Here is a 16,430-nt window from a genome sequence, read left to right as displayed (position 1 = left end):
TTTGTCTTAAACTAAAATACCAGGATGACAATTGCAAGGAAAATTCCCGCTCACCCATACTGAAATGTGTAATCCTTGGGTGACGTCATGTGCCCACTGAAGCCAATGATGAGATTCCCGTAGACTTCAACAGGGCCAGGATTTCAGCCATTGCGCAATAGTTGGGAGGGGAGAGAGAAGGAAACATCTATGTACCTTTTCTTTCAATGGATACTGCATGACGGTTATTAAACAGAAGTAATTCCACATCATAAATACAACACCTCAAACAATCCAAAGTTAGGCTAAGGTTTGGAGGTTTTTGGGGAAAAAAAAAGTCTCATTCCTTGTAATAGTTCTTTAGTGGGAGGCATTTTTCAGCTCTTTAAAAAGGTAAAGTCAAAAGCTCTTGGACAACAAGAAGGCATTGTCCTAGCTTCCACACCGACAAGTTGCATATACGTCATTAGAATAGTTTGGAGAGATGCTGCAGAACTGTTAGAGATTTTGGTAGTTTCCAAGTGCCACACGCAAATGGAAGGGACATGTAGTTTCCATTGGCAGCAAAAGAGGGAGTTGCTGCCTGTTTCTGAGCCATGATTATTCTTTTTCAAGAGACCATCATCAAATCACTTGATATTGAAGAGGCGTCAGCAATGTTCCCTCCCCCCATCCAGTATTACATCCATGAACAATATGTACAATAAGATGACTTTCGTCTCCGTCCGATCAAGTACCTAAATGTTGAATGTCCACTTGATTTGGTCTTGTTCTCCATCAACTCGCTGTCCTTTTAGTTCAGGGATTGTGACCTTTAGAAATATTCTTTCTGGAGATGTAGAGTTGGGAAAATAGAGTGTAATTCCAAGACCCAGAGACTTAGGGTTTACTTTTCCCCTGTGTGTTTTAGGAGGGATCTGTAAGGTCGTCATCGCTGGGCATTGCCTTCTACAGGAAGAATGGAGTGATGAAGACTCCTCGTATGCTTTGAATCTAATGTTTCATGTTCTTCTGTGAAGCTGTCTGGGCTCCCTGCTCCATCTAAAGAGCTTCCACAGCTAGAATTTGGAGACAACATGTCCTGCAGGAGATCCTCTTGGACTATCCCAGTGTCTTTGTTCACTTTGCCCCTTTGGTTTCCTTCTTCTTCCTGGTCATTAAGCAGTTTGGCCAGGAAGTTGATGTATTTCATAGCCAGACGTAAAATTTCATTCTTGCTCAGTTTTTTGTCAGGTGGGTGGGTCGGAATGAGTTTACGAAGCTCTGCGAATGCACCGTTGACATTCTGTTGTCTCCACCTTTCCCGGCTATTGGTAAAAATACGGCGGACTACTTTTGTATGGGGACCTGAAATTACAATAGTGCATGATTAGGGGAGCCATTAAACAGATTATTTATCATTTCACTTAATGGTCAAAATTTCCCAATGTGACTGACTAACTTTAGGCACCTACTTCCCTAGGTAGGCATCTCAACAGAAGTGGTCTGTTTTTTTAGAATTGCCACAACTTCCGTTCAAGCCAATGGGAACTGAAAATTTTGATACAAACCCAAAGCTGGTAGGGAGCTTAAAGCTGTTACGTGTCCATACGTGAAATGAGTTGCTGGTACTCAGACCAATTCCTTGGGAACAGGTAGCCACATTACAAAACCAGCCTCCCTCCCCCACAAAAAGAAAACCCAACATCAAAGCCAAACAAACTGAAATTAGTGCCTCTGTTGGCATTCTGAATGGAGACCAGGAACCAAATCATCCTGGAACTGCCCTCCCAGTTTTAGAAGCTTTCTCTTCAGGTCAGCATTGTGGAGCATTGGCAAAGCAGCTGGAGCGCCTTACAATGACGCGGTCGCTGACCATGCTTTCCCTGTCCTGTAGATACCCTCAACCTGATTCTATTTTGGTAAAAATACAGAGGACCACTTTGTATGGGGACCTGAAATTACAATAGTGCATGATTAGGGGAGCCATTAAACCGATTATTTATCATTTCACTTAATGGTCAAAATTTCCCAATGTGACTGACTAACTTTAGGCACCTACTTCCCTAGGTAGGCATCTCAACAGAAGTGGTCTGTTTTTTTAGAATTGCCACAACTTCCGTTCAAGCCAATGGGAACTGAAAATTTTGATACAAACCCAAAGCTGGTAGGGAGCTTAAAGCTGTTACGTGTCCATACGTGAAATGAGTTGCTGGTACTCAGATCAATTCCTTGGGAACAGGTAGCCACATTACAAAACCAGCCTCCTCCCCACAAAGATTAAACCCAACACTGCAAATTTGACACCAACCAAACAAAAATTAGTGCCTCTGTTGGTTTTCTGAACTGCTAGAACAGGAACCTCATCCTCCTGATTGAACAACCTCTAAAACTGGTAGGCATTCTGCTTCTTAGGTAAGCATTGCCCTGGAAATTTCCACTACTTGCATCCGAAGAAGTGGGCATTCACCCACGAAAGCTCATGCTGCAAAATGTCTGTTAGTCTATAAGGTGCCACAGGATTCTTTGCTGCTTTTGTAGGAGAGGAAACAACAATAACATACTGCTGTTAATTTAGCCTGGCCAGCAGTGACTCCATTTAAAATTGCTTGTTTTACCCGATGGCCAGTTTTAGAATGAGTGTGTTAACCTAAAACAGTTAACATCCCGGAAGACCCCATAGATAGCAACATTGACTGTGTGTTCTCCTTTCAATGGGTGATCATAACGCCTACTGCCACTGGTAGGGGGTTGTATGCATGGAGGGGAAAGATTTATCAGTGGGTCCTGCCATGCATAAGATCCAGGTTGGAGTGCAGTCTCAGCATCCCATTTCCCTGGACCAGTGGAAGCATGTACAAGTGGGCACTCATTCCAACTACTGGACAGTGCAAATTCTATCCAAATAGTACCCACAGAGTGTATTATTATTACTACGTATTTTGCTTTCCATACATTGTTATTGAAGGGGCCTAGCAGGAGACCCCATGAGCCTCTGGAAGGGTTGCCATGGCAAAAACCACTCTAAAGATGAGAGACATGCCTGAAAAAGCACAACACCAAGGACAAATGTATGTATAATATCTATGGGGGTGACACTGAATGACAGATCACATGACCTTATGCAGCACATGACCGCATGCTATACTCTTGAAATCCCTTGTCTGATTACTGCATCATGGTGGGAATAAGTCACTGACCAATATGCACCTGCCTGTGGTCAGGTGTTTAGACTGCCCAGTGTTCCATCATCACCCAATGCTTGTGCCCACCAGTGGGATGCGTTGGCGCTAGCCATATGCCTACTGCACTGTGCGTGTTTTGGTTGTTAACATGCACTTGGACTCCTGGGGTGGGGAGTTCAGCTATTGCAAATGGATAATAGACCATGTGCTCTGAAGCTCACTTATAATATTGTCGCAACATGCTAGTAAAATGTGGCTGCCTCCTGATAAATCCACCCTCAAGATCCGAGAAGACAGAAATCCCAAACGCTAGGGAATGAAATGCTGGCTGGGGAAAAGAAAACACTGACACATGATGCGTTGCGAGAAAAATCCATTCCATGGGCTTTGCAACTGGAAACACTTCTAAGCAACCGCAGTCATTGCTGCGACGGATTCAAGCTACTGGCCCCTCCAAACCAAATCAGCCACTTATAAGCAAACAGACACATCTCAGTCACATTACCAGGAGCTGCATAGTTGAAATGCACAATAGTCCCTTTCCCCTCCCCACTGTTAAAAATAAATCCACCCAAATAACAACAAGAAAAAGCACAGAAAATGGGAAGGACTGAGGTCCATCACTGCCCACTCCAGATTCCCCCCTCCCCTGCATACACAGGAAATGGGGGGAGGGATAGCTCAGTGGTTTGAGCATTGGCCTGCTACACCCAGGCTTGTGAGTTCAATCCTTGAGGGGGCCACTTAAGGATCTGGGGCAAAAATCAGTATGTGGTCCTGCTAGTGAAGGCAGGGGGCTGGACTTGATGACTTTTCAAGGTTCCTTCCAGTTCTAGGAGATTGGTATATCTCCTATAAAAAAAAAAGAAATTGATCATGTGGGATACACCCCCCTGATCCTAACAGATACTCAATGCTCCAGAGGAAGGTGAAAAAGCCAAGGTGTCTGCCAATGCACCATGGCAGGAAAATGTCCTTCCAAATCTGGTGATCAGTTCAACCCTGTGCATGGGAGCAAGAATCACCGTGATTAAGTAAAAATTTAATTCTGCATCTTTCAAGTTTCCTTACGGGGAATCTAGTTATCTGGGCACTTATTGGGCCTCTATCCCTGTAGCATCTAAGCACTTCACAAGCATGAATGAATTTAGCCTCCTGATTGCCCTGGGAGGTCACAAGCACTCTCATCCCCATTGTACAGATGGGAAGGAGAAGCTCAGAGAGATCAAAGTGACCTGCCCAAGGTCACAATGGAGTTGCTGGCAGAGCCAGGACTAAAACCCACATCTCCACAATCCCAGTCAAGCACCTAAGCCATGAGCAGGGCCAGCTCCAGACCCCAGCACGTCATGCGCGCGCTTGGGGCGGCATTTTGCCGGCAGGGCGGCAGGCAGCTCCGGCGGACCTTCCGCAGTCATGCCTGACAGGTGGACCTGCCGCAGGCATGACTGCGGAGGGTCCGCTCGTCCCACGGCTCCGGTGGACCTCCCGCAGACGTGCCTGCGGAGGGTCCGCTGCTGGTGCGGCTCCGGTGGACGTCCTGCAGGCATGACTGCGGAGGGTCCCCTGGTCCCGCGGCTCTGGTGGACCCGGCATGCTTGGGGCAGCCAAATTCCTAGAGCCGCCCCTGGCCATGAGATCATTCTTCCACTCCCAAAGAGCACCATAACTGAGCATTTAAATGCAGCTGTAAGATCTTAACGACAAGGACTGGTTCTTACTCTGGATTTGTACAGCACCCTGAACACAGGTCCCCAATGCCAGGTGGGGCGTCCAGGCAATACCATGACCCAAATAATAACAATAGTCGGGCTATTTGCACTGCTAGCCTATCATTAAAGATCTATCAGGGTATGTTTATGCTGCACATTAAGCCCAGGGTCTGACCCAGGTTTGAGCCCACGGCCCTTTTCAATCCACATGCAAATCAGTCTGACTCGGGTCAGCAAGCACTCAGGAGCTGTGTCCTCCTAGGACCCTGCTAGGGGGTGGATCAGAGCCCGATTCCTGCTGGGACTCAGGTCCAAGCCTTGTCATTTTGCACTGTGGACACAGCTCAAGCTGCAGACCTTGCAGAATGCGTGTACTGGCAGCACAGCTGTGAGGCCCAGGTCCAGCAATTGCAAACCCAGGTTTACACTGCAGTGTGGACACTCAAGCATGAGCATGAGTGTGGAAACACCAAGTGCAGGTCCCAGAGACCTAGGTTCACAACACAGTGTAGACATAACCTCAGCGTTCCTGTTACAAAGCCCAATTCCAAGACTCAAACAGATTCCCCTGAGCTTAAAAAAATATATCAAGAAACATGGAAATCAGATTCCCATGCAGAGAGGGTTTTTGTTTAATATTACAAAATCTCTTTTGCTGCTTTTGAATTTGAGTGGGAAAATATTAGAGATCACTACCCTAACAAAAAATTTAAAATAACCAAGGGTCCAATCTTGCATGCACAGAATACCCATTGAGTTCGCTGGTGCCCCTAAGGAATTCATTCATAAATTTTTTTAAATGCTGTGATTATCTAAGATGACATCAGGCATAATGCAGACCATAGAATTTCACCCCGATTCCTGCGTTGACATCAGACACAATGCAGGTGTAGAATTTCATCTCCGGATTCCTGCATTGAACCCAGTAACTATGGTTGAACTGAAGCATATCTTTTAGAAAAACAGTCATCCTTTCTTGATTTAAAGATTTTAAGTGATGGATAACACAGGATGCTTTGTGGATAGGTCGTGAAAAACGGAGGTGTTCTTCTAAATGAAATTTGTCCGGTAAGTAATTCGGAAGATTGAATAGGGCTTTCTCCATAATTTATTAAATATAATAAAAATCAAAAGGAAAAGCGGAAGACATTTTTCAAAATCCCAACAGAATTTTTTTGCAAACAGTTTTCAAAACTTTTTGTGAACTTTATGTATTTATTTGTTTTGCAGCTGACTTGGAGAGCGGTCAAAACATTTTAACACTTCGACAAAACGTTTTCACAAAAAGGGATTTTGATTGGAGTTACTTTTGGGGCTTCACAACTCTTCCTCTCTGAAGCAGTTCAGCTTGTGCAGTTCAGGGCTGAGCCCTGTGGGGGTGAACATGAAGGTTGGGAGAAAGCCAGGAAGCCAGGTGGTTTGTTACTCATGATCCAATAAGCTGAGAGGAGCAGGCGCTGCAGGCGGGGGAGCCAGTGAAGACTCTGCCCAGCTGACATCAGGAGCTCTGAGACTCTGCTTGCAATTTGTCTTAGAATCTTCAGACATATTTCTGGGTCAGTGACTGGCCTGTCTGCTATCAGTTTCTTCTAAGTGCAGGTTTTAAACAGGCCAGATTAAGCCACTATCCTGGTTGGCAGAGGAAGCAACTGAAAGGCCTAAAAATGGCCACCATACTCCCATTTCTGTACCTCACTTATGCGCTGTCCAGTCCCCTGCCCCTGTGAATGCCAATTCTCCACCTGCTCATTCTGGTTTGATCATAAATCAAACTGACTTTCAAAGCTTGAGAGCTGCCATTGATCCAAAAACTGAAATTTGCATACCTACATTGCCCCTATTTTAGGAGAAACAGTCCAGGCCTATTTTGCCATTCTATCTCCCAAAGACCGCTCCTAGTGTAATGTCTCTGTTTCTTCCCCCAAATGCCCCATGTTGCAAATCTTGTCAGATATGAAATACTCCTTGACAGACAAACCACAACCGTTCTGAAGACATTACACTTTCTTGTATCAGCTGCAGCCCATTGATGTCAGTGGAAGTTGCATGGTCATGTTTAGGGGCACAATTTTGCCCTATTTACTTGACTTGCTAAATATAAATTTGATCCAAAACCCCTTGGAATCTTTCCACTGACTTCAGTGGGCTTTGGATCAGGCCCTCTGGGCCTGCAAATGCTCACTCATGTAACTTTAAGGTTATTCACATGCATAAGTGTTTGCAGGCTCAGGGTCCCAGTCTGCTCCCTGAGATACACCCCCCAAAATTATCCTAGTTCAAAGGCCTGATCCGGCAAATACTTAATCAACCAATTTGGGATGCACAGGATCAGGCCCAATGATTATACCTAATACATTATCTAGTAAATACATATTCAGTTTTCTTTCAAATACGTTTATATGTGTACTGCTCATCTAAACAGTTATTGAGTGTATTATATATAAGTAAAACTTCACATCTAAGCTAAACTCAGCGGTAAGGTTAAAACTCTTGCTCAGACTCTGATGACATTGATACACACTTGTGTTTTTATTTGTCAGCCTTAATTATTATTTATATAATGGTAGAACCTAAAGACCCCAACCAAGATACGGACCCTATTCTGCTAGGTGCTGTGCAGAAACATGGCGAGAGACAGTACCTGCCCCAACCAGCTTACAATATAAATGGACAAACAGACAGAGGATGGAGGGAAAGGGAATAACATCAATGCAGTGAGCCTGGAGTGATGATTTGCAAGCATTATGTTAGCCTCACAATTTTCTTTTGAAATGTGGAGGACTGGGGTTTTATTTGGATAGGTTAGCTAAAAAGAAAGACAAATGAAGGTAACTGAATTTCCAGGCTTTTATGGATTTCAATGTTTTCTCATTTAAAATGCGTTTTCTTTTTATCTTTCATCTCATTTATATAGACATCTGTCACTGTGGAGAGCTTTAGGCTTTGATTTAAAAACTAAGGACCTTTAACTGGAAACATACACACATAGGAGTGTCAGAGGGGTAGCCGTGTTAGTCTGGTTCTGTAGAAGCAGCAAAGAATCCTGTGGCACCTTATAGACTAACAGACGTTTTGCAGCATGAGCTTTCATGGGTGAATACCCACTTGCATCCGAAGAAGTGGGTATTCACCCACGAAAGCTCATGCTGCAAAACCTCTGTTAGTCTATAAGGTGCCACAGGACACATAGGAGTATTTACTCACATAGCCATTCCCACTGAAACCAATAGGACTGTGCAGGGGCAGGTAGTGAGGTACTATCCTAGGCTTTCTAATTCCTTCTGTACTTTGAAAGATTTTTAAAAATATGTTATGAACTCTGGGCCATCAGTCTGGAAGCAGAACTGGTCAATTTCAAAGGAGAATTCTGCTTGAGAGCTTCTGGCACAAGACAAGCCTCTATATATGGTGACTTGCTGACGTGTCTTTGCAATTACTGCACCTCGGAAGAATGGCCCCAGTTCAGCAAAGCACTCAAGCATGTATACAAGTCTCTCTCACTACAATGGGACTTAGGCCTGGTCTCCCCTTAAACCTTATACTGGCATAGCTATGTCAGTCAGGGAGTGAAAAACCCACATTCCCTAGACAATGTAGCTATGCTGATAAAACACCCCCGTGCGGCTGCAGCTATGCTGACAGAGGACCACTTCGGTCAGCTGTTCAGGGAGGTGGCGTTCCTGCACTGGCAGAAAAACCCCTTCTGTCTTGTACACTTTATCTACACTAGGGGGCTAGGCCAGCATGGGCTCTGTAGACATAGCCTTAAACAAGAGCTAAGTGGTTTGCAGAACAGGGATGGAATTGAACACTTGCTAGAGTGCATTGCTGAACTGGGGCAATATTATTAAGTCCTTCATCATCAGACTGGTTACCAGATGGAGCGGGAAATATTGGCTCCATTATCCAGGAGTCAAGACCAGGGCAGGAGCAAGCTATCAGACAGTAGGAGTGATGCCATCCTCTCCCTCATCCTTTTAGTGCTTTCTATTTTATCCCAACACATGTTGGTCTAAGCAACCTTCCCATGGGAGGGATGGGATAGAATAGGACAGCTCAGTGGTTTGAGCATTAGCCTGCTAAACCCAGGGTTATGAGCCCAATCCTTGGGGAGACCATTTAGGGATCTAGGGCATTAATCTATCCGGGGGTTGGACTAGATAGATGACCTCCTGAGGTCCCTTCCAACCTTGATATTCTATGTCACCAACATTAAGCACCATCTACATCCCTTTGCACTTGATATACACCATCAGGGGCAGAATAAAAGATTCTCACCATCACTGATCTCCACTTCATAAGGAGATGGTCTTCTTTTCATTCTGTTGTTGTTGTTGTACATTGAGAAGCTGTCTGGCTCTCCAAAAAACCCACTGCAAACAAGGTACAAAGAACAAGTCAGAAAAAAAAATGAGGAAAACACACAGACAAAGTTCATGAAGGGTTCTCCCATGTCGCCAGGGTTCTTCGAGATGGACTCTGCACATTTCCACTCATGGGAAGCACCATGGGCATCTGTGCAGCAGCCACTTGAAGAAGAACTATTAGATATTATAGGCCAGATTTTCAGCTGGTGTAAATCAGCATAGCTCCACTGACATCAAAGGGACTTTCAAATCTATCGAGCTATGCCAGTTGAGGATATATGTATGCATGTATGTGTACAGATATATGTACACATACACACATTATACATACACTTACATCTGCAGCATAACAGACATTGTCTTAAGTGACCAGGATAAAAAATTGTAGGTCTTCCAATCAATGTGATAGAATTCTAATACATTTATGTGCTCTTTCTGGCACATCTTTTAAGACAGGAGGGTACCTGATCTCTGGAACAGGTTTCTCTAGATGATATATAACACACATATGCTGAACTACTATTAATTTGTATTGACTGAGAGAAAATGGAATTGAATTGTATTATATAACTGCATTGTAGGGTGTATGCATATTCATTTACACACACTACATACAATGCATATTTCTGAAGCAATCACTTCCCACTATCATGATTATTTGCAGGGTCACACACATCTCACCACCCGGTGCAAAGAGCTGAGAGATTTCTTCAAGGAACCAAAAAAATTGCCCATTAGATAAATATAGCACTGGCTACATTTACACCTTTGCATTTAAAATATTACATTTTAATATGATTTTAACGTATGCAATATATATATTAAAATTATCCTTGTTCCAAGGGCTACAACAGATGTTTTGCTTTGCAAAATTACATACATACAAACTCTCCCACAATTATCCACACACAAATATTGCATGCCCAGATAGAGAAAGGTTCCTTTGCCAGACAACCTCCTGTCCTTATGAACTTCGGGTTTTATGAGATAGATAGATAGATAGATAGATAGATAGATAGACAGACAGACAGACAGACACGTGCAGGACAGGAGGACAGAGAGCGGTTGGAAATACAGAAGAACAGAAACAATCCTTCAGGTTTCCAAAGAAACGGTACTAAAGACTTCATCTCAGGCTAGGACAGGGCGCGGATGCTGCTGTAGGACGCTAGTGGGGAGACAGCCGGAGCGAGGGGCAGCCAGGCAGACAGCCGGAGCGAGGGGCAGGCAGGCAGACAGCCGGAGCGAGGGGCAGACAGACAGCCGGAGCGAGGGGCAGGCAGGCAGACAGCCGGAGCGAGGGGCAGGCAGGCAGACAGCAGGAGCGAGGGGCAGCCAGGCAGGCAGACAGCCGGAGCGAGGGGCAGGCAGACAGCCGGAGCGAGGGGCAGGCAGGCAGACAGACGGAGCGAGGGGCAGACAGGCAGACAGACGGAGCGAGGGGCAGGCAGGCAGACAGCCGGAGCTAGGGGCAGACAGGCAGACAGCCGGAGCGAGGGGCAGGCAGACAGCAGGAGCTAGAGGCAGACAGACAGCCGGAGCGAGGGGCAGGCAGGCAGACCGGACGGACGGACCGGGAGAGCGGGCAGGCACGGACCTGTTGATGGCGGCCAGCGGCTGGCCGATGTTGTAGAGCATGGCTCTGCCGGCCGCCGGCAGGGGAAGCGGCGGGGGGCTGAGCTGCACCATGCGGGCGTCGCAGGCGGCCTCGGCCGGGGCTCTGCACGGCTCGGCGCCCGGCGCTCTCTGCATCGCCTCACCGGGCGCCTCGCGGCCTTTTATGTCCCTGCGCACCAGCTCGATCACCGGCACGGCGGCGGCGGCGGCGGGGGGCCCGGGGGAGGGCCGGCCCGTCTCCTTGGAAACCCCATTGAGCAGCAGCTGGGGCTCTCCTGGGACCTCCATCCCCCCGCGGCTGCTCTCCGGCTCGCTCGTGCCTTCCGCTCCCGGATCGTGCTGCTGGGGGGGCCGGGCATCCCGCGGGTCACTGGGGGGCAGCTCCGCCGGCAGCCGCTCCATCGTCCTGGGGGAGAGAGGAGAGGAGGTGAGGGGGTGGGGGAGCCCAGGACACCCCTGCGAGGCGGACAGACCGCCCCGCCGAGAGGGGGGAGAAAGAAAGAAAGAAAGAAAGAAAGAAAGAAAGAAAGAAAGAAAGAAAGAAAGAAAGAAAGAAAGTGAGGAGGGACGGAGAGAAAGAAAGAAAAAGATTGGGAGAGGGGTGGAAAAAAAGAATAAAAGTGGAAGGGAAAAAGAAAAAGAAAGAAAGGGATAAAAAGAGGGGAAAGGGGGGGAAGGGGGTGAAGGAAAAAAGGAACAGGGAAGAGGTGACGGTGACAGATGTTGCCAGTTTGACAGCAGCGTCCAGGCAAACACACCTCGGCCGCGGAGGAGCCCATTGTTCCGGCCTGGGAGCCAGGCTCCTGCCGCAATGATTTCGTAGCAGGAGAATTAGCCAAACGATTCTTTGGCTCAGAAGACGGGCGCGCTTAGCTCTCTGTACCGAAGCGCTGGGGCAGCTTCTCCGCCAGTGCAGGACGAGAGATGAAATCCCGGCCCCATTCAAGTCAATGGCAAAAGGCCCCTGGACCTCCGTGAGGCCAGGATTTCACCCAGTCCTTAAAAAGATGAGGGTTCACCGGAGCCAGGGGCGGCCAAGAGATGGGCTGGGTGCAATCCCCCAAAGCCCGGGGATCACTATTCCTTCCACCGTTAGCCTTAATATATCTGGGCTGCCTGTTTAAGCCTCACATGTAATCTTTATCTTGAGCCAACATTTGTTGTTGCACTGGCAGGTGACTCAGCCACCGCTGGAATCGGTTTCTTTTCTATTAATTTTTTTGCAGTCCAGAGAGAGAGAGAGAATAAACTCCAGGGTCTGAAGATGTGGACGTGATGGTGTTTAAAGAACAGCACATTTTTTTCGAAGGGTAAACCGAGAGCTTCGGATCTTTCGTTTGATTTCAGTTAATGCTGACAAAAGGACAGGGCTAAATAGGCGTTTGTTGGCGAGATTTCCAATGGAAACCCCGTTTTGCTGCTACCGCAGGTTACACTTTTGAACTCAACCAACCTTCGTGGAAACTATTGATTTGAAGATGGATGTATCGTGGTTACAAGCTCTAAAGAGAATGAAAGAACGTGTCTATTTCTAATTCGAGAACTGTTTAAAGGGGGATTATATTTCTGTCTGGACACATACACACACTGGATAGCAGTATTTACATATATGTGTGTATCCTATATTATATGTTATAGTGTATGTGTGTGTGTATATATATATATATATATATACATACATACACACACACTATAACATGCAGGGCCATTGTGGCGATTATATTGCATCACAATAATTTTATATACAAATATATAGCATTATATTATAATCCTTCGCTATAAACATAGTATTACGTTTGATTGCTTTAACACTGAACCATTGCATTCTAATACACACACACATAATGTATATATTTCTCAGCAAAGTAATTGTGATAATTATGTTGTTATACAGGGAGATATAGTTGAAGTATGAAATTCTACTCATGCAACATAGTGATCACAATGGCTTTGCTGAGAAATATATACGGTGTGTGTATATTTGTATACACACTATCTATATATATAACTATAACTATATATATATAACCATATATATATATATATTATATAATCCCCTCTTATGCGTAAATTGAGCTTGCAATTTGGATATATAAAACTATATATATATATAAAATCTTGCATAAGGAGAATGTAATACTTAATCTGTATACAATGACTTCAATGTTTTGCTGAGAAATATAAGAATGTAGTATTTCCGTAGTAGAATATTATACGATAGATAGATAGATAGTCAGGCTGTATGTGGATTGAAAGATAGACAGACAGACTTCCCATTCATTTCAAACGACTAGCTTTGTCTATAACCAAGACGTGGAGTCTGATCAAATATGACAGCAATGGAAAATAGTTATATGGTTCCAAAACAAATGTCTATTAGGGGCCTATTCTTGAGTAAGAAGAGCAGCATCGGGTTCATTTGATGTTTCCTATTTGGGGGACATATTACACCGTGGATTTTTGTTTTAAGCAGAACGGCCCGTGGCTTTGGGCCGAAAGACTCCAATCCTGCGCCTGTCCTACCTGATCGTATCCAAAATGTGTTAGGTACATTTGAAGTCAAGTTGTTTAAGAAACAATCTATAGGCGCCTTCTCTATCCATTAGCCAAGGCAGGCAGGAGACAGGACCCATCAGCTGGGCAAGGAGCTGATTAGTGGCTCATCTGCCATCAGATAAACACATGGATGTATTGTTACACAAAACGCATTTAACGCTGAGAAATTATTTCCTCCTGAAGTTTGGTTTGTTCATTTCAGGGCTGGGGTGAATAAAGGGGACCCGGTGCTTTGCCGAAAATAGAAGTCTGATCTGATCCCAGACTCGGCCTTTCTAACCTTAATGTCCTTGGCTTCTGCGGGGCTCAGTGAACCAGGTCGTTTGTAGAGAAGACCTGAAAAAATCCCAGGGCGCTGGCCCCTTTCCCAGCCACCTCTCCAGAAAGGGTCTGTGGGGATATGGCATCGTGTGAGCCATGAGGCACATCTGTCCTAGTGAAGTAGGAACCCCTCGAGTGGCCTGTGGCTCAGGGCTGCTTTCTCCCCTCTCACCTCAAGGATACTCACGACTTGACAAGGAGAAAGGGGACCCATATCGGAACAATGCAGCGAATTCCCGGGGGCGGGGGGAGATCTCTTGCCCCAGTTCCTTTAGATCAACTGCACATTAAAACCCTGGAGCCGACGAGATCGACATCAAGATAGCAAACGCCGATAGAAAGGTGTGTGGCTACAGATGCCGGCCGTACACCCACCGTAGCCAATCAGAACTAACGGACTGGGGGACTGGACCCGAATATAACCCCCCCGTTGTGCGTCAATTGGGCTTGGAATTTGGATATCACATTAAAAAATATTTACTTTCAATGTATATAGGGATGTTTATATTATTCATAGGGTATATAGACAGAAGCACACCCTATCTATGCACACTATATTTATTCTCTTTAATTATAATTATATATACACATATATATACATTTATAATTATATATAATTAAAACACGTTTATAAATATTTATTTGTTTTAATTATATATATAACAAATGTATAATACATGTAATATATGTAAATATCTTGTTTTTCATATTCATATATTTCTATTAATAAAGGGGTTTAACATGGATGCAACCCCCTTACTAATATAGACATATAACGTAAAGATTTCTCTCTACATATATCCCATCACACACATAGGTCGAAATAAAACAAACGATGTATTTGTATTACCGGACTAGAGCTGAAAACAGGATGTTTGTCTTCAGCTGGCGTTTCTCAAACCGATGCCTGCAGATTTGCACACAGGCTATTAAAAGTGCAGGGCCTAGAAATTAAACTTAAAAGCCAGTCGGGGATGAATAGGCAGGTTGAAGATTTCTCACTGAAAGTTTGAGATGGGATCCAATCCTGAATATCGGTTATTTTCAGTCCCACCCACACAATAGAAATGTTTCCCTCCTGTCGATTCCTTTAGCATGAAATTAATTATGAATCAGGACGATTTTTTAAAAAATTCGGTATTTGTGCCTGCTTAAGGGATGTAATCCTAAAGGATACATAAACTCCCTGGGTCGATAGCTCTGCCTAATATGTCTGTCTAGTCCACCTCTCTCTCTATAAAATTGCGATGTGGAAATATTTCATTTTGGGATCTCTTTCAACGAGTTAAACCAGAGTACAATAAAACAAGAAAGAATCAGCAATTTTAAACACATCCTTCCTTTTCCCTTCACAACTATACAAGGCGAAATAACAGCGAAACACACAGACAATTACCAACAAGCCATTAGCCAAAGCACTTTCTTTTCTGATCATTTCACAGAGCATTTCCCGAACCTGTTCAAATGCAATAGCACAAAATAATAATCCTTTCATTTTCCGTAGGAAGATAAATAAGTAACCCTTTCCAACCGATTTTCCTCTTTGTCTTCATAATATTTCACACTTTTAAAACATCAGCAGAGAACCGGATTGAATTTGTGTCTTTCGGATCGAATTTGTTACTAGAATAACATGGGGGTGGTGAATCCTATAATTTTAATGTCTTAATTTCCATTTCTCCTACGTAATTTGTGCTGGTCGTAACCCCTGTCCTAGATTCTTTGTTTAGAAGTGTGGATCTGACGGGAAATTTGTACCCATTAATCCAAGTATTCGTTCATTTCCCCTCCAGGAGCAACAATAACAACAAAAATAAAACGAAATAAAACATTTTGGAGTTGCTTCTTGCCAGCTAGATTCGAACAGGGCCTTTCCGACGAACTGGCTCCATAGCAAAACCAGATCCCGATGCAAAGGAACAAAACCGACCCTACCCAAACCTATACACCCATATCTATACGGCTCTTCTGCATCTGACCCGAAGAAAGGGTTGTTAATCCTGCCTTCTCTCTGCAGCATCAAATATCCGGCTGCTTTGGGATCAATTTGCTCAACGAAATTTCCCAAAAAGAAAAAAGATCCGTCCCTTCCCCCCTCGCCTCCACCCATTGAACAACTGAGAATTGTTTTTAATTTTTGTTGCGCATTATTACATATTGCGCAACAAACGTGAAAATGCTCGCTTTCTCTCCAAAAGGAAGCCCTGGAAACAATGCGCAAAATACAACGCTGTCGCCTTTATATATACATAGATCTATATACTCACCATTTGCTTTTCATTGGTAAAAGTGAGTGGAGCCATTTTGTGGCCTATTCATTGCAGCTATATCCCCCCACCCCCCACCCCCCGCTCTTACGGTAGTGCTGGGTGGCTTCACTGGAGCAGGATCTAATTCCACATCACGTCCAGTTTCCTATTTAGTATGGAGAACGGAACACTAGAGCAATGTGGCCAACAGAGATAAAGCCCCAGCAATGGCCCGCCTGCCCTGATAAGCTTCTAAACCCATTATTTATGAAATGATTCATTATTATTTGGCAATTTTATCGAAGGAAAGCGGGAACTTCTTGCAGGGATATGCATAGGAATAACTTAGGACTGCCTGCCTTATAGCTTTTTCTGTGTGTATGCTCAGAGGCTCTTAAAAAGACACCGTAGAAAAAGAGTAATAAAAAATGCACCATGACTGCCCACATTTGAATAGCAATTCTT

The 16,430-nt window shown here is 44.7% G+C and overlaps 1 protein-coding gene across 8 annotated transcripts; it reads right to left on the bottom strand.

The window, feature by feature from the left end:
- Nucleotides 1–344: 344 nt before the first annotated feature.
- On the bottom strand, nt 345–16,105 carry TAL1 (TAL bHLH transcription factor 1, erythroid differentiation factor). Of its 8 annotated transcripts, XM_039486288.1 has the most exons (5): nt 15,984–16,105; nt 13,363–13,503; nt 10,820–11,245; nt 9,134–9,228; nt 345–1,326 (listed from the first exon to the last, which is right to left on the bottom strand). In XM_039486288.1, the coding sequence occupies exons 3-5, from the start codon at nt 11,239–11,241 to the stop codon at nt 908–910; spliced, it is 936 nt and encodes a 311-aa protein (XP_039342222.1). In that variant the 5' UTR covers nt 11,242–11,245; nt 13,363–13,503; nt 15,984–16,105; the 3' UTR covers nt 345–907. The 8 variants fall into 8 exon arrangements, with proteins under 8 accessions (XP_039342222.1, XP_039342221.1, XP_039342226.1 ...); XM_039486287.1 differs by lacking the exon at nt 13,363–13,503; XM_039486292.1 differs by lacking the exon at nt 13,363–13,503 and having other exon boundaries at nt 16,075–16,091.
- Between the last annotated feature and the right edge of the window lie 325 nt (nt 16,106–16,430).

The sequence above is a fragment of the Mauremys reevesii genome, linkage group 8 (genome assembly GCF_016161935.1).
Source record: "Mauremys reevesii isolate NIE-2019 linkage group 8, ASM1616193v1, whole genome shotgun sequence".
NCBI lineage: Eukaryota > Metazoa > Chordata > Testudines > Geoemydidae > Mauremys > Mauremys reevesii.
This window is presented reverse-complemented; position numbering and strand designations above follow the sequence as displayed.